This window comes from Apostichopus japonicus, chromosome 23, assembly GCF_037975245.1.
Source record: "Apostichopus japonicus isolate 1M-3 chromosome 23, ASM3797524v1, whole genome shotgun sequence".
In the NCBI taxonomy this organism is placed as follows: domain Eukaryota; kingdom Metazoa; phylum Echinodermata; class Holothuroidea; order Aspidochirotida; family Stichopodidae; genus Apostichopus; species Apostichopus japonicus.
The window spans coordinates 4,606,198-4,626,108 of record NC_092583.1 but is presented as its reverse complement, the minus strand read 5'-3'; the positions used below and the strand labels follow the sequence as shown (position 1 = coordinate 4,626,108).

General features: G+C 37.3%; 1 protein-coding gene across 5 annotated transcripts in view; it reads right to left on the bottom strand.

Annotated features, from left to right (window-relative positions):
- Positions 1-19,911, bottom strand: part of LOC139964695 (alpha-catulin-like) — a 185,658-nt gene that overhangs the window by 94,252 nt on the left and 71,495 nt on the right. For all 5 annotated transcript variants that reach the window (XR_011792069.1, XM_071966537.1, XM_071966540.1 and 2 more), the window contains exons 3-6: positions 18,034-18,209; positions 16,652-16,771; positions 12,730-12,819; positions 173-370 (exon numbers count right to left, since the gene is read on the bottom strand). Coding sequence is in view for 4 of the 5 variants with exons in the window: in XM_071966537.1 (XP_071822638.1) it covers positions 173-370; positions 12,730-12,819; positions 16,652-16,771; positions 18,034-18,209 (584 nt within the window). In the remaining variant the exon portion in view is untranslated. The remainder of the gene's footprint in view (positions 1-172; positions 371-12,729; positions 12,820-16,651; positions 16,772-18,033; positions 18,210-19,911) is intronic.

Below are 19,911 nucleotides of genomic sequence, written 5' to 3'. Positions count from 1 at the left end.
GCTTAGAATTATAACTGATAAAATTCCATTTTAGCATTGCTTTTATTATTTCTTTATTTGTACTTGATTTGTTTATATTATTATTATTAGACTAATTTTCATTGCAAAGATAACCGGCCACTTTCGCTTTATTCATGGGCGTATTAATTGATTTCTAAACAGTCCCTCTTACCAAAAATTCCTTCAGTACTGTATGGGCTCTCTTCTGAGGCGTGGTGACACCGTTGGTGTAGCATGTATTGGTTGGTGACTGCGGTAGAGGGCGCTCTTCTACTACACTGCTAATGGTATCTAAGGCAGAGTGAATGCTGCTAATAATGCCGTCTCTGGCCAGACGGGATGCTTGAGATTCCGGGTGTCTTAAATGGGTCTAAAAGAAAAAGAGCAAAGCAAAACCATAGATTCCAAAAGTTTTCAAGGGTAATTGTATTTATATGAACAATTTTACAATAGTTCTGTACCTTTATAATCCACAACACATATATCCTACACATATATCCTTCACAGAGTAGAACATCAACTTACTATGGATATTTTCCTAGCGAGGGTGTGGATAATTGGCTTCTAAAGCAGTCAGGTATGAGGTTTTCTTATAAGGGTCTTGTGCTAATTTACTACATTAATTACTATAATGAATATTCATGAATTATTTGCATCGTAAGTCACCTGTTTTGTTTTTTCCTAAATCACAGTTAGGCTTCATTGTAAGGATATTTATCCAATAAAAGTGCATTTCTATATGCACTATTTCCTTCATATATTTTATATGGGGGGGGGGAGGTGAGAGGGGGAGGAGGATGGATGGATAACCTGTATTAGTATCATGTTTTAATCTGTATTAAAGCAGGTTTAACAATTCAATGTTATGAGAGTCCTGTCCCAGCTCTTAAAAGTTAACTTTGTACCTATTATCATAATATGCACATTCCTTTTACTTGACAAAATGTGTGTTCACATTGCAGTTTCAATCCTCTGGACTTCCTCCAAGTGCTTTTTTTATATTTTATTTTCATGTCGTTAGACCATCATTTCATGATCAGTTGCATCTTTCTTGAACTGCCTCATCTACTGTACATAGCAATGACTTTAAAGGGTCCACTGAAATGTCATCTTTTAATGTCTACAATGAAGTTGTTTTTTAAATTCAGAAATTCAAACAAATTGTTGAAGGGATGAGGACAAAATATCTCTCTCAGATTGTCCCTACAAACATGAAACACATCGCATGAGGGTTCACCTCCTGTTCCATAATGACTCACTTTTGCTGATAGCTGTGAGGAAAGGTATAAAATCAATGCTGCTACGAGGAGAAGTCAAGGACAGACTCGAAGCAAAATATATTCTGGGGTTTCAAATTTTTATTTAAATCCTGAATGGCAGACTCCTTACATGCAGAGAGGTTTCTTTTAACAGGGTACTTGATCAGAAGCCATATATTGTAGCTACAGTACTTATTTTACATAAATACTGTCGAAGATGCCAGTCGACAAAGAGAACGTTGTGTACTTCTTTAGTAATTGAGACGTCCAGCCTGCACTTTATTCACGAAAAACAGCTGGATGAAAGGGGATCATGTCATTTTTGTTTTTAAAATTACTGGGCTTAATTATGAATAATTTAATGAATCTAAGAATTTACAGACATCCATTAAGAGATTACACAACTAGTACCATACTAAAGATAGAATAACCATAAAAGTACTACAAAAAGAAAAGGGTTCTTTTATATTTGAGTTGAAAATAGCGTCATTGTTTTACATATATAATTAAAGGGTCACAGTATAGCATCCTAAAAGGTAAAATTCATATTAAGATCATACAAGACGAAAAGACAGGCTGTTTAATAATGAGACAAAAATTTGGCTGCCTGTGTAAACAGACTATTCTCTAAATTCTTCTTCTACACACTAGACCTGACGACACAGGGCACCCTGTCAGCTGACACTTGCCTCGCATTTATAACCAAACTACTGTCTGTCTTTCTGAAACAGTATCAAGACCAACACACTTCAGAATATTTCTCTTACAATTTTAAAGATTTGAAAGATGATGTGTATAATAATACAGTACGCAGTAGCCAGCTCACTCCACACACGCATCGACGTACGTGGATGTGCTTGTCTTTGAATATTTCTCGAGAGTCAACTCCACGACGACGACGTGTCTGTTATTATCGCGATCCGATTCTCGGACAATGGCGCAAAATTTTTGACAGCTATTCCTTGCCCTGGTTGCATTCAAATGCAATTGCGGTGACCGACTTTTTTTTGTTCCATTCGCGATTAAGATGGCACACCCCGGCATATATTTGCCTGTGTGTTTCTCACTTACTATAAATGCAAATTCGTTTTCATAACAGATGCTGTTTGCCCTCCGAGCTACGGTTTGACGAGTGCCGTTGAGAGAGGGAGAGGTGTTCAGATCACAGAGTTGAGTAAACTTAAAACTCAACATCTACAGTTTAAAACATCTGCCCTAAGGTCATCAGTATAACTCCCAAATATGCTAGAGAGTCTGATAATGGTCACCCATGCTCAAATTTCAAGAGACAGTTTTTATTGCCACTCTTAAAGTAGTTATAATCCACCGCACTGTGAGATATTATCATTTATCTATTCTAACATTCCTCACTTTCTGGAAATATCTGGAAATAATTTGGTTGATCAAAGGCTCTAGAAAATACTTTTGGAAATCCTCTAGCAATGATTAGAGTGCTAAAGTTTGCGGCCGATAATGATGATATTTAATTGTTACATTTAACAAACCGAGTACGAACAGATCACGATGTAGCAACATATAGTGTAATAGTGGGAGTCGTGTGGGACCAGGTGTCAATGATAAAGTGAATGCATTCCTAGTGTAAAAATATCTGTCGTCACAGATTATAATAATAATGTCAACACAAAAATCAGTCCAAAATGTGCCAAACCACAAAATTTGAAGGATAAAATGTTAGGCCTGAGTAAGCACTAAGTAGGGTAGTTAATACATTGAGTTTATTGGCTGGGGCAGCTTTTATTCTTTTTTATTGCCAATCCCTAGAGTGGATTTATTTCTACAATTTTACTTGGTTGGCAACATTGGACTTACAATTGCATAATGGTGATGTCAGCATCCTTCAAATAAACCACTGCTGTAAATGTTATTTTTATGAGGGAGAGGGGGGGGACAGGGGGAGAAGGGTGTAGTCAAACTAATTGGTTTCATTTAATCCAGGATACCATACACCATAGCCAAAATCAAGTTGGACAAACTGGTGAGGGTCAGAAAGAACCAGTTTTGTGGAATATTATGGAATATCATTTACCCAAAGGGGGCAAAATTAAGTTATTCTCATACTTCTACTTGAGATAGCTGGCTCACATGGTTTTGGTTGTTTTGATGCATATCTCTGATATGAGCATGAACATTTGTGGGCAAACAAATTTACTGGGTGGACAAAATAATTAACTTAGTATGTTCTGGCAATATGGCAAAGGTATCAGCAGTCAATGAATGAATAACCAGTACAAAATAACTAAAAAAAGTGGAAAAATTAAATACTAGAACACATTTAAGATACAATCAACGTCCAAATTTTGAGAATCATATGACGACTACCGCCGTGAGTTTGTACACTATACCTAGACCAAACTCTCTTCTTACGTTGCTGTAGCTAATATATGCAAAAGCTACAAAAATGACCCAAATTTCAACTGGGCTTAAATTGTCCATCTACAAACATATGCCAGAATAATTATATGTAAGGAACATTTGCATATAACCTGGTGTCAAAGGTCAATTGATCTAATTCTTTAATCTAATTTTGTTCTTTTTTTCACATACTCTTTTGATTAATTCTGAAATTGTATACAAAACTGAAAGTAGTAGTGTCTTCCAGCGTCAATTCAGCTTAATTCTGATCAACATCTTAAAAGCCGTTCTAGTTTTTTACTAGGCTGCAATGGAATAACCTTTTTGTTTGTGTATACCTGTGACCTATTTTTCATTCTCTATTTCTCACCAGTTTCAGCCGTTGGTTGGAACAAGCTACAATTCTGTCAGACAGAACTCCCTACAAAATACTTTAAAGGACCTCCCAACTTGCATGTCCTCTATATCTCTCTTTCTCTGACAGAGGGCGCCATGGTCAAATGTCTACTAACTAGGCAATGGACTTGCAATCTAAGGAGTGCAGGTTCGGGTCCTGGCCAGAACATTACGTTGTTTGTGTCCTTGGGCAAGGCACTTTATCTCCATTGCCTCGCTTCGCCCAGGTGTATAAATATGGGTCTGCGAGGTAACTCTAAAATATACTTGAGTGCACTGGTTTGTGGCTGCACCGTATGGGAAGTCCCCCCCCCCACCGGGACACCTAGATGTGACGCACTGTAGTGCCTGGGGAGCGACCCGTTTGCATAATGCATACTTTGGTGTGTGGGTATAACAAGTCACTAATGACCAGGAGTTAAATGTTGTAGTTGTGTGAGAAGGCCTTAATGCCTTGATACAAGACTGTGAATCTTAAAATTTCAATTTAAACATTAGCAAATTTAAGAACACTAGAGTCTGAAGAAAATTCAATCAAAATAATTCCGAGGAGGGGGGGTATTTATAAAAGCATTTTTTGGGTTGCATTCTATCGCTACATCTATTTATGATACATAATAATGATAGAACAGTTCTCAATATCAGATTCAATAGTGTTTCAATAAAGTATTCAATTTTTGTTAGATTGTTAGAAAGTAAATTTTCACTCACTTAGTATACTTATTTTTAAGGCTTCAAAAAGTTTTTGAGTTCATTAGTCTTGAGGTTAGATGAGCTAACATATAATAATTAACATATCGCAGAATATTTTTCTCTGACCCATCGGTGGCATGTTTAATACCCATATCTGTAGAATCCCTTTAAACTGTGAATCCTTATCTCCATCTTGTCTTGTAATCCTAAAACCTCTTTCGGTTGCATTTTACAAACCGCTTTACAAAATCCTGGGTTGTTTCTCCACACAGATCTATATACACAGAGTGTCCTAGAGTACAACCGTGGACGCTTTGCTCCCCCGAGGAAATGATTGTTCAGTAATCACAGCTGCCTCTTTCAATTCGGGGGGAAACATGCGACCGCAGCAGAAACTTTGGCTCGCCGACCTAACGCAACATACGAAAGTGTACATTCCCCTTTACGTATGAAGCCTCTTGCCTATTTACTTCATCCCAAGTGCTTTTGGAAGGAAAACAATTTACACTTGAGTCAGTTATTGCTGAGCATATCTCCAGGACTACAACTTGAAGTATTTAATTCAAGCATGCCAACAGACTCTCTAACACTATATTGATGCTCTTGCTATTATATTTTAATATTATCTCTTTGTAAACGCTTTGTTGTTACGATTGATTGATCGATTGATTGAAATGAAGTAAAAAATTGACGACAAAAAACAACACTCTCAACGTATATAATATGTGCATGAATACCAAAGCAAAAAAGATAACTTATATGATATCGATGCGACCACAATACAAGCACATAATATGCCAAAGTTTGTTTCTGTTATTATAAATATGTGAAAATCACTCTCATTATTGATGAACATTAGTAAATAAAGAAGACTAATTTTTATGAATGTAACCAGGAATTATTACAACCATTTTGCTACCAGAGGGGGTAGGGGGGATGGGGAAAAATGAAACTTTATTCTACAAACCCAAGAAACAAGTTTATGGTTACATTTTCTACAATCTGTGAAAACTGAAAGACCAAATGACATTTCTGTCTGCTTGCATTAACACAGTAACATTTACTGATGATCTGAGGGCCCCCTTTAATACACATCTCTGCAGTTAAGACGTCAAACAGACATACGTATAGCACGTATGCTTAAAGGCAAGTTTAGTCGTAATCTTTCGAGAAATTAGAACATGCACACTAAGATCAAGTCAGATTATACCAGAATGCTTCCAGGCTTTAAGACTTACTAATTTTTCCCTCAAAAACCAGTTCTCAATTTCTCTAAGGAGTAAAGGATGACATGGATGGTAATTGAAAGGCTTTATCATTATTACGATTCTTGGTTTTTAGTATGTTTCAGGACACAGATGGGAGGATGTAAGCTGCATGCTTGGTAGTTCAATGACTTTCAGTAAGAGCTAGCCGGTTGCTATGCTGGGGTTCACTGTAATGTCACAACAACCTTTTACACGAGTCAAAGCCAATCTGCAAGGTGCCTTTTGAAAAGTTTAAAATTTATTCAGATAACAGCACAAAACAGGAAAAAAAAAAAAATCCACAATGCAAAACTGCATTGTAGTTTCGATGATGTAACATGAGCAGTTTTCTTCATGAATCTGACATAATGTACAGTGAGGGTGTACACTGTACAACATACTTGGTAATATAGTGAAAAGCAGTGTGATGTGACAAACAATAAATACAAAATGACACTGGCTGTCCTGAAATGACCATTGACCTCAACAACAGGCTTCTTATAATAAATGTGATAGATCAACATACTAAATATGACATCTGTACTTGCTGAAATATTGTGTAAAACATGGTTTTCACAATTTGACCTCTGTTGAATTCAAATGACCATTGACCTCTATCCACAACATTAGGCTTCTTGTATTCAATGTGGTACAATTACATACATAATATGCGATCTGTCCAAGCTTCCCCCTTGCGATATTATGTTTAGGAAGGTGCGTTAGTGTAGAGAGACAGGTAAAAGAGGAGTGAAGTAAATACTTGGCGTTTGTTAACTTCAAATGACCTTTGACCTCCACCAAAAAGCAATAATAGGCTCCTTAAATTTGATATGATACATCTACAAACCAAATATAACCTCTGTCCAAGGTTCCCTTCTTGAGATATTGTGTTAAGAAGGTTTTCACAATTTGACCCTTGGTAACCCCAAATGACCTCTGACCTCCACATTAAACAATAGGCTTCTTGCACTCAATGTGGTACTTCTACACACCACATATGAAATTGGATGGACCTTCGCTTCTTCAGATATCATGTTTACAAGCTGGGCACACACGCACGCCTTCATGAATGCAAAGTTACGATTATCATCGAAACCAAAAAAGGGAGGGGGGAGTTAAAACTAAATTTATAGAGACCCTGTCAATGAAACGTTTTCAGTGCTTCTCTCCCTAAAATTGTCTCTGTTCATACTCTCAAAGAACTAGGGCTAAAAACAAAAGTTTACGTCAGTCCCCATGTGTTGGTAATTGAATTGAAATGTAACCGTTTTCACTCTCAAAGAATTAGGTGAAAAAAAAACAATTTTATGTCAGTTAGAGTTTGGGTATACATTCATTCATCAATTAAAATTTTGCTTTTGATTCTTGAAGGAAAAAACAGGAATACAACATAATAACTGTCTGTGAATTTTATTTCCACCTCTTCAATCCTAAACTTTAAAATTTGAAGAAGAAAAAATTTAAAAAACAAAAATTGAGAAATGAATGCTCAGAATTTCTTTCTCTTCATGGCCAATCTTCCTTCATATTGAAAAAATGAAAAGCAAATCTATCTCTGCTACAAAATCATGAAAAAAATGTCCATGTTGTGAATAATTTAGGTAATTGACATATTATGTCTTGAGTCAAAATTTTCGAACGACTAATATCGACTTGTGTGCAATGTGCACACGCCTGCTGTAGAGAAAACATGTACAATATGGGAAAGGGCAAGGTTTCCTCTTTTTCGTATAATCTAATTTACTTGAAAAAGCTAATAGGTTTCTCATCGTTTTGATAACTTCATTTTTCCTTACATTAGGTTCATTTAACGAGTCTTCCTCTCGTGACTCACAATTCCCGTACCTTATACTATCAAAGAAGTGACCGGAAATACGAGGAAAGAGTAGGAGCGGAGAAAATCGATACTCGGAAATGGGAGAGATATCTTTAACACAGGAAGGTTAATCAAGGAAATTATATAACAAATTTGAACTGGAGTAAACTCATACTTAACTAACTACCATCGTATATAACCTTCAATGTCGGAGAGCGATAAAATATCAAATTTGAAACATGGCATTTGATGGTGGGTTTTTGTATATTGTCATTCCTGTTTGGATCATTTGAGTGTCATGTGTACTGACTAATATACAGTATATATAAATTTTTTTTTATTATTGTCATCTTTAATGATATACTAGCTGCTATGAATTTTTCCAAGCAATAATTAAAATGTGCTAAAGGGAACAGTTGGTACAAAGAGTTCAAAGGGGATGGGGAGGGGTGACTGGGGTGTCAGTTGGACATGATGTGATCCATTAGTTCATCATAATCACAAATTCCCTTATACAAATAATCAACTAATGACAGCAAGCACTAAAACACACAAGTTATAGGGTGGGGGGGTAGGGGGAAATGGTTTGCAATATCAGAGGAAAAAGATGTAAGGAGTGAAAGTTGGATAGTACAATACAAGCAGATAGCAGTGGCTCAGGACTATATGGAGTGTGCATGCTTGATGTAGTGGTTCACACAGCCGTATCATAACACTTCCACCTATTTACGGTATTTATGGTTCAAAGTGGCAGGGAACTTGATATTCTCATGATTCTCTCCCTTCAATTTTTATAAACCCTCCCCTCCCCCCTCCCAACCTGTTCCCTCCCCCCTCCTCCTTATCACCCTCTATACCTCCTCCTATTTTCAAAATGTACAAGATAGATGGTGACGAAGGCTGTCGCCTCTCATGTCAAAGAGAACACACCGTTAAAACGGTGAAGCCATTATACCTCCGTTCTCTAACAATGACTGACAGATCAGTGAAACAAAAAGAAGGTACAAATGTTTCCAAGGACAAACGACCATTGCCAGGAGACTGACTTCACAGAGTTATCGAGTGAGAATGAAATTCAAACGGAAATCAATTGACCAATCTGACTCTGCCCAATAGCTATAGGAACAGCTTTAATAACAGGGGATCAAGAAAAACACCAACATACCAAACAGTATTGTCATCCTTGACCTAGTAAACATTTGTATATTTGTCAATAATTACTTCCTGAAATCTTTATGGATGATGATAAAAAATATGCATTTCAACTCGTCATCCTGGTAGTACACCTTGCAGATATATATGATTGGTTGCCATGGAGACATAGTTGTACATCACAACAGCATACACACCAAATATAATTATTCTTTGGGAAATTTCTCACGACAATTTGTGTAGCGACCAATTTCCAAGTCGTCGTAGAAAAGTCAAGGTCTAGCTGCATTTTTTTTTTTTTTTTTAATTTTGAACGGTTGCTAACACCGTTCACCCAGGTCGGCCGTCGGTATCCGTCGGGTGAGCGTTTATACAATTTGCGTAGAAATCAAACTCATCTTGATGTTCGAATGGAGTACTCGCGGCTACTGGATGACAAATTGTAGAAGCTTTTGTAAAACTTTAATTGGAAGAAGAGTGTTCTCTGGCTACATCTTACATGTGAACAATGACAGCATCCAGTTTGCCTGATTTAATATAATAACGACAATTGTCAGAGATGACATTCCTGAATAGTTATGGAATTTCTTCTCGAATGTTTCTTCCTATTCACCCCTCGGGAGGAGAACAAATATATAAGATGTCCTTGCGGACTGACGCGAAATATCTTTTCGACAGACGGATACTGTTCCTTTATAATAACGAAAGGCATCAACGATTTTTTTTTGTAAGTCTTGGGAAACTGTCAAATATGGTCCTAAAAATTTGATTAAAAAAAATATATATATTTTTACAAAAAGAAGACATTCACAGTTTTTACATAGGCTCTCTTTAGGCTGATGTATGTGCTTTATTTACCAAAGTAGAGTAAACAAATTATTCTGTTTTTTTTTAGGGAGGGAGAAAAGGGGGGAGGGTCTTTTTCAGACATCACATTTTTACACCTCACATTATGCTATCGTAATAACATGAAACCAGAAGATATGAAATTACCACCTTTCTGAGACGTGCCCAAATAAATAAAATATGTATATTATGAGCAGTGTGTTAAGTATTAACATTAATGTGACTATAACAATGTAACTATTAACACTCTCACTTGAAGAGCATTATATTCACAATTTGCTACAGCACCCAAATGAACAATTCCCCCCCCCCCCCCCAATCAAAGACAGTAATATTTTGTGAAACATAATTTAATGCGAAACATTTGAATGAAAGAGATATTTTGGTCTTACCAAAAGAAACTATATCTTGCCTGGTTGTTACCCATAATGCTCAGCAGAAATCCAAACAGAGTTTTTTATAGAATTAAAGGAAAATAAACATTACAAGTCCAATTTCACCTGGGAATATTTGAACCCAGCAGTATTTTGCCCTCCACTTTGATTTTAATTCTTCATAAATGTCTGCTAAACTTTGCTTATTAAACCCAAGATGACTTTTACAATACAGACAATTGAACTTGTGGAAATACACATAATAAATACACACTAAGGATACATGTGGAAATTTTCTAAAGAAAAGCGTGGATTTATTATAGAGATTCCTAGAAAACTGTTGAGAAAGTATTAATCCGTCTTAAACCCGATAAAATCACAAAGATTAATCACAACCAAATCAAGCAAGATCGTACTTTAGCAGCAAACAGATGCTGGCTGACGAGGGGGTTGTACCATGCATGACTAACGCTGGTTAATCAACCGAACCTAACCCGCCCGATGGTGATAATGTTAACTCATGTGAACTGTCTTAAATGTGAAGATAATAAGAAAGTACAGGTTCATTAAACCAGGTAGGTTTTCCCTCTCAAGGCCAGATTATTTTGACAAGAATATTATCACATTTAGCCAGGTGTATGAACATATCATGCACTACACACCAGTCCAGTCTCGAATATAAAATGGCCTTCAAATTCATAGAAGTGGGATGTTTAGCCTCCAGGCCACACCATCGACAAAAATACGACATTTAGCTAGTTCTGTAGGTATATATCTTAGACACCAGCCCTGACCTCGACATCCAATTGACCGAAAATTTATAACTCTGAGATTGCTTGGTCTTGAGACCATATTATTGACAGGATATATCCGGTTTAATATGAAGGCAAGTTAAAAAGTTGTTGTCCAAGCATCTGTCCATGGCTTTATACAGAAAATGCAACTTGTTTTCTTTCATAATCCCCCCCCCTTCCCTCTCCAAAAAGCAAACAAAAGACAGCCCTTTTGACTTTTTGAGATGAAGATATAAAGTTATATCAACACATTCAACATTCATGTTAACTATTGTATACTATCGATCAAGTGTCATGTTGTTTACGGAAACTGTTTAGTTACTCTCTACTGATGGATAATGCAGATATGAAGGGTTAATACACCTTTTGTTACTTTAATATCACAACATGTGCTATTTTGCTTCACTTCATTTAACAGACCTAACAGATGGGTATGTGAACAGGCAGAAGTATATCCTACAGTCGCAAGATCGAAATGTGCAGAGTAAAATACACGCAACAAAACAAAATTAGACTACTTCCAAAATCTCTACCAACAGGCCATTTGTGGGATGGAATAAGAGGAGGGAAGGGATGGGAAGGGAAAGGTCAGGGGTAGAATATTTGAGATGCTACAATCCATGAGCATCCCTAATTGGAGTATATAGCTCTTAGGAACCGGGTGAGAATGTCGTGGATGGGTGGGAGGGGGGTGGGGTGGGGGGTTGGAGTACAATACTCAAGATGGAATATTTCATGAACATATCTGCAATAAGACGTTCCAGGATTGGGGGAGGGAGTGAAGAGGGGGGGATGTGGTAAAATACATGATGTAATATTATCTTGTTTGCACACCCAGAAAGATTTTCTTGGACAGCTTTACTATCAACATACAAGATTTATCGATCGCTGTCTCATATTTAAAGTTCGCCATATTTAATCCTTCATTTATTAACCCCTCTTGTCTTTCTGCCTGTTTGAATCATCCATTTGTTGACATGTGAAGAGAACTTTGCTCATCTGCTCACAGTGTTTCTGCCACGGATGAATGATATTAAATATTTTCTACTGCGTCGTCGGTCGGGCAAGTCATAATCCATTAAACTGTCATGTCTCATTCGTTGGATAAATTTGTTTTCAAATATCTTACGTCTAATTCAAGTTTTCTTATGTCTCAAGGATGGTTCAAGGATTACATCTATAAAAATTTTAGAGACATGTCATCTTGTCTATCAAGTACTTTAATGACTGATCTTGTTCTTAGTTGTTTTAACCTTGTTTATATTAGTTCATTAATTTGATTGACTGATTTTCTTTTTGGGGGTGGGGGGGGGGGCTTTGACAACTTTAGTACTTTTATTACTCTTTATGTATCTTTTATTTGTATTTTTTAAGAATTTTTCTTAGTCTGATGTAAATATGTATTATTATTAATACATCATTAAAACATGGGAGCATTCCAGAGGAAATCCCTCCCCTGCCCCCCCCCTCCCATTTGTCTCTCTATCCATGTTATCCCTGTCCTGCCCTTCCCCTCGCTTTCAATGTTAGTGAAGTCAACCAACTGGTTCCAAGTGATGTGTCATTTTAAACAAAACAATTGCTCCCCTTTATGGAGACAAGAGAGGGAAAGTTGTGCAGAGAGGATGGGGGGGGGGGGAAGGAGGAGCAGGAAATGGAATTGAAGGCTATTAAAAATATAAAATTTGCTTTCCCGTGAAAAAACAATTGAGCACAGGTTTGAACAAAGTTATATTTAGGCTTAAAACTGGATATCTAGCTGACTATTTATCTTCTTACCTTACAAGAGGTTAACAATAACATGGTTGACTTCTCAAGAGTTGCTCGGGAGGAAGCCATCTTAGCTCTCTGTTTCTCATCCTTCAAATCCTAACAAATGGAAGAAAAGAAAAGAAAAATCTAGCAAAGGTCAATCCTCATTATAAAGGTAGTCATGATATTTTAAACCTTCCTTTTTTATGACTAATTTTTAATTTTTTTATTATTGTCATCTAAAAGAGGATAGTCCTGCTTAGAGCAGCACTGCTTTCCAGAGGAGCCTTCCTTTCAACTGCATTTATAGTTCGATAAACATTCAAACTAAACAGATATGCTCTAAATACAACATAGCAAGAGTACGAAAGTTGTGAGGAGAAAGTAGGCAATAAACTTCGAAACGATTGTACATGGAAACATTAACATTAGATTAAGTTTGAGGGGCACTGAACTGTAGAAACAGTTAACAACACATGTTCTAATAAGGAACAGCCCATTGTTAGCTAATACACATGACAACAGTTTTATTAATTTGTGATGTCATTCCAACATACATAGTTTAGAATATCAAGCTTACCAGCCAACACAAACCGACAGCTATAGACCAGGCAGGTTTATCAGTATTTTACATTTAATTAAACGATATCAGAAGTTGGCTTTTTATAAATCCTGCTGGATATTACTTTTGCTGACCACCAGGGTAAAGAAATCCATATTCATTGATCAACTCTGTAATTATATCTAAATGTCAGTTTCCTCTTGACAATAACCAGACTGTCATTGCCCAATAGCCAATAGCCAAACTCGACATGCACAAACTGCCGTAAATTTGGCCAATATGAGAAATGAAAACAAATTATTATGCATTTATTTGTATTCTGACATTTATGATTGTTTTTCTCTCTCAACAAATTTACCAAAATGCCCGACGACAAAGTTCCCTGTGTATACCTGCAATAAATAAACTTAACCAGCTTCACTTACTTCATTCACTGGTTGCTACGACGACTCTTGCAAAGAAGGAAACCACAGAAATTAATTTGCCCGGATCGTCCAAAAATCATGAAATTGAGTAATTGAATCTTTCTTTTGACGTTACATTGTCAGAACGTGATGCAAGACTCCGAATGAGTTCGGTTGAAATGTATTGAAAATGACACTCTGGCTTCGACAACCGTCGAGAGACATCCCACCTTGTTTTTGCGATTAACGTCACCGGGACTGATACAAAGAGCATCTTACGAGGGCCGTAAGTCTATGTAAGGACTAATTGAGATATTTCTGTCAAATCTAGTATTACCTATTATTTCTCTCATTGCTTGAAGTTTGTTGTAAGTAATGCCAGTGAGTCGACTACGTGCTCAGAAACAATCGCCGACGACTCTCACGGCAGGCAGTTGGGGACGAGAGTTGATATCGGGTTGATATCTGGGAATATTATTTCTGACTGTCAACAGTAATAACATACAGTTTACTAACTTATCTTTCCCAATTCCTCACATTCCAAATCCAAATTATTTGGGCAGTTTTTCTAAAGCAATTTTGAGCAGATGGAATGTAAGCAGAGACAGGGTTTTCAAAACAAAAAGAGAAAAACATTTTTGGGGGGAATTAGGTAGCATGAAGAGATGGGATAAGGAGAAAGGGTTCACAGTACATCCTGTAATAATGTTGCCAGGAAAAATACTACAATTTCATTGTACATATTAAACCGAACATTGCACCAAATTTGACTACACACACCAACTTATCTTTGAAACATAAGATCCTCCTTTCTAAAGTTTAATATACATGTTTTGCTTTACATTCACTGAACAAGCTCATAGCCTACACAAATTTCAGACAAAAATCTCCTAAATGATCGCCCGAATTTTCCAGTCGACACAAGACAGTGGAATCTTGTTATCGTCCAGGGATGCTGGCTTCATTAAAGTGAGTACTACCTACCTCACAGCTGCTCTGTGAACAGGTCAATGGAACTCTGCTTTATAGAAGATTTCAATCTGACACAGGTCAACGGAACCCTGCTTTATAGAAGATTTCAATCTGAAACAGGTCAACAGAACCCTGCTTTATAGAAGATTTCAATCTGACACAGGTCAACGAAAGCCTGCTTTATAGAAGATTTCAATCTCAAACAGGTCAACGGAACCCTGCTTTATAGAAGATTTCAATCTCAAACAGGTCAAGGGAACCCTGCTTTATAGAAGATTCCAATCTGAAATAGGTCAAGAGAACCCTGCTTTATAGAAGATTTCAATCTGAAACAGGTCAACGAAACCCTGCTTTACAATCTCAAACAGGTCAAGGGAACCCTGCTTTATAGAAGATTTCAATCTCAAACAGGTTAACGGAACCCTGCTTCATAAAAGATTTCAATCTGTAATCTAATGCATTTCGGGAAGACCAACCAACAGTTTAAATGTTCCTTCACCTAGCCATAAGAAAAGCTCACACAAGACATTGGCCAGACAATAGTTAATCATCAAAATATCAGATAAGAGTCGCTTAAATCTCACTAGAATATGTAGTTTTGAGGTATACACAGACGCAAATTTTTCCACCAACTTTATGTATATGAGAGAAGTCTGACACACCCTACTGAGTACAAGACTGGAATAATTTTCCAAATGTTTGACCTCTCGTAGCTAAAGAACAGCAAGCAGGCAATGGTTCTGAAAGAAGTTGCCAAAGATTTGATAATGTTTGTCTCATTTCAAGTGATGGTTAGTATATATACCCTACAGTAACCTATAGTAACAAAACCTACCACAGAGCCAGACAGACCTTGTAAATAACAACAATGGTACATCTTCCTGTGCAAGGTAAGTTGTTAGTAAGGCTATACCCACGGATGATCCTTGGATGATCCTGGGATGATCCCAGAAAGGAACACAAAGGATTACCGTTACACAAGGAACTTTAAATTCCTGTGTAGTGAGTAAGAAGGCTGGTAGGAGAGACTGTTGAGTCTTTCAAAGATAATTCCTGGCTTTGATTTTGAGAAATGTTTGGGTCAGATGGATGTTTCAACACGCACCTCAAATGTTGTAAGTAACAAGAGGTCTAGAGGTCATTGTCGAAATCTGCGTTAAGTTATTGGTAGGTTACGAGTCAGGAACAATTTTTACCTATCAGAGGATTTTGAATAATGCATTTGTCTCATCAGAATCACTTGTGCAGTCAATTTTTTTAATTTTCTCTTATGGGTTAAGAATTCTTCAGACACATATTTTATGCATTTGCAGTACAATCTATGGGTCCTGTGTTCAACTTACCATCCCTCCCTATTTCTGATCTTTATTCTTTAAATTTTTTAACTGGTTGTCCCATTTCAAACTAGATACAAATTCAAATCCACCTAGCCACCTGGAAGAATGTTCTCAGAGAGTTTTGTAAATGAGGCGCAAGACCAAGGGAAACACTGTTTGTTACACAGCAGTACATTCTGCCATGTATCGATATATACGTTTTGGAACAGTTAAACACAGAGGGCAGGCTTCATCCAGACAGACCACCTACCATTCTGATAGCTTTTACACTGCATTGGAAGCTCAGTGTCCATACTTCTTTCTGCCTGTGCAGATCCAGTTCCATGCGGTTAAAGGTTGCGTGCACGCTAGAGATTTGATTCAGTGCCCTGTCATAAATCCTGGGTTCTACATTCATCCAGAGTATGTGTTTGAACAGGTCCTAAAACTACCACTTGATATGATCCTCACCTTATCCTGTAGGGATCATCACCAGATGTTATAAGGATTATCACATGATCCCAGAGGTATCACCCTTTACATGATTCTGTAGGGATCATCCCCAGATCTTACTAGGATCATCAACTGATCCCAGATGGATCATCCTTTAAATGATCCTGTAGGGATCATCACCTGATCCCATGTGGGATCATCACACGAAACTCACATCACTCTTGGTTATGCTGGATACTTACGACTTGCCGGTCACCGGTGAGGTGGGCCAGTGCTACCATCTGTTTCCCAAAGTGACTGAAACATTGCACAAACTCGGAAAAGTTCTTGGTAACTTCTATCTTCTTAAGACATTCTTTCACCTAGAGTTGGAGAGAAGTAAGATATTGATGAGATAGAAGAAGTTGATATTTATCATCACTTCTCGAATCTTGTCTGGAATTTAAAGGTTTAAGATATTCTTCAATCATAACAAACACAATAGACCAACTCACTAGTGGTTGCTTCATACATTAGGCTTCATCGGTACAGAAGCCCCCACTGCCACCCCCCCCCCGCCATTTGGAACAGAACAAACAAGGTGTCTCAAATTACCCATCTATCTCCCCTAATTTGCTTTACTACCCTCTCTGTAACAATCACATTCATTTCACTTATACAAACTATAGGGTTGATACCTCCACTATTTTTCTTGACAGAAGAACCAATTATACCTCAGCATGTGCTGTTTATAGCCATAAGTCAGGTACACTTCAGCCAGCAGGGCTATCAGTGGGAAAGCTTTTGTCTGCCAAAATTGTTTTTCAATCAAAGAAACAGTGAAAGCAGAGAATTTTGTTTTGCGATTGTTGCATCCATTCCATACATTTCGGCATATTTAAGTAACACATGAACTAGCAACAAGCTTTGCAAGATACGGTCGGAAAGTGCAGTAATCCGTGGTATTGAGAGGTGAATTGCGCGGATGCTGTTTCACTTTACATGCGGATGAAATCAACTTTGACAGCTGGCAACTGGAAGAAACCACACATCTTGCTTTGCAATTAACTTTGCAAACGTCAGTCAGGTTATAGGTGAAACAGCTGGGAACAGTGCTTTTGGCTTGGATGCACACAAAACTATTTAACCATCCTTCAAAGCTATCACACTCCAGACAGGTAACCAACTTTTTGTGATACTTGCCCGGCAGATATGTAAGTTGAACACATGAATACCTGACTGACTTCCAGAAGAGATTTACACTCAAGAGAAGTTATACTGTACAAAGGTAAATTATCTCAGAAACATCAGGGCAATTTTGTGGGACAAACTTTTGAAAACCATAATTTTTAGCAAACAACTACAAGTCATCAGTGTTGTCTCAATAAATGCTACATTTACCGAAAATTGTCAACGATCTTTTTTACTTTTCGTTGCCAACTTAAGAAGCGTTTTTTTTTCACTAGGGCATAAAATTATCTACTTTAAGCCCTCCAAAATATCAGGGAATAAAATCAATGCTACCACAGATTAAAACCACCAGTAGAGTACTGTCCCAAATGTAAATCTGAGAGATGCTCAAATTTGGTGGAAATGCAGTTACAACAAAAGAGGAAAGAAAGAGGAACTGCTCAATCACACATACCCTTGATCGGGAAGCCATAATTTGATTGATGGTTACTTGATCTCCGATGAGAAGGACCCTCGTCACCGCTGAGAGGAGCCCTCTAGCTGCTCGGACCATGGAATTCTTATCCCCCGGCAGTGAGACCTGGCCAGTATCGTCAAAAGATATGTCGGTCAGCTTGGCAATATTTGCACCTAGTAGAAAGCAGAATGTAACAAAGGTGTAAATGAACGGGATCGATCGACACCATGAAAACACCATAAATATAATGACACCAACAGTCCTCAGACTGCAACCTTTATGTTCCAAGTTTGTTAAGAGGCTCTACATACGTGTTTTCAATCATTATCACATGCAAAACCACAGCACTAGATTCAGCGCGACTCTCTCGGCATTCCTGTAAATCGTCTGAATTTCACTCAGCATTGTATCTGTTTCAAAGGTCCTAAGATCTGGGAGTCTTTGAGTGATCGTCTCAGATCTGATTATACCGTGACTTAAAAACTCCTTACAAAGCTCTTTTGTAAACCGAGAATTCATAACGTTTCCTATCTTCTATAAAAAATATATATATCCCCCAAAATATAATAATCAAAAATAAATAAATTTAAAAAGTAAAAAAAAAAAAAATTAAATTAAAAAATTAAAAAAATTAAAATAAATAAATAAGTAAAGTCATTAGAACACCAAATGTTTATTTGCATAACAAGGCTGCTGTAGTTATGAGGAGACAGAAAAGTGGGGCACGATGTAAATATTACAAAATTAATGCAAAGCAAATTCTTAATAGCAACTGATCAATCATGGACACTCAATACTTTTCAGATATCGTTTGTTATAAAATACAACACTATCATGGTCTCCTGGCTATACCTTTGCATTGTTGCAAACTTCCTATTCCAATGACCCCTATGTGAGGGCCACCATCCTCTATCTCCAAATCTACCAATGCCCCAGTCTATTTGGGACTTATTTTTCAAAGATTGCTGGTATGGAGTGAATTAATATGTACAGTCAACATTGATAGTAGAATTTCCATGTTGTTAAGCATAATGACCTATGCAGGTCGGAGTTTCCCTTATTTTATTTTGAATTATGTTAAATAACAAGAAGTAGAACAAATTCAAAATAAAATCCACTGAAGAATTCAAACAGGTTAAAGTCTGAAAATGTGAAGGTTTCATATTTACATATTATATACCTCAAGAGTAAAAATCATCTACCATGAAGGTGGTAAAACTCCCAGAGAGAGAGAGAGAGGGGGTAGGGGGTGGAGGGAGGGTAAAGGAAAAGGGAGATACAGTAGGGGAAAGGGAGAGAGGAGAATTAAGAGATGGTGCATGGGATGGGGAAAGGAGGGACAGGGAGATAGTGGAAAGAGAGGATGATAGGGAAGGGAGAGACGGAAAAGGGAGAGAGGAGAAAGAAAGATTGGAAAGGAACATAGGACAGAGAGGGAAAAAGTCAAAGGGGAGAGGGGGAGGGAGGCAAAGAGAATAAGGAAGGAGGAAGGAGGGAGAGGATGGGAACTAGATAGAGGGTAGAAAGGGGGAGGGATAGAGAGAACAAATAAATAGGGTTCAGTATATGACTAACAGCACTTGACAAAATATAATTACTAACAACTTATAACCTCAGTCACATCATTTCTCTCATATTTCTGGTATGCCTACAGTACTTTCTTGATTGACGTCACGCATGGATTTCTCTAATCAGACTCGCTGCGAGACAATATATCTCGAATATCTAAATATCGGCTGATTACAAAAAAACAAAAACAAAAAACTGAGACAGGAAACCTAGAAAAATCGAGAACTTCATTAACACTAATTGCACGTTCCTTCTCTGCCACAGATCGACCCAAACTAGACTTTTTGTTTTGTTTTTATTCAAATC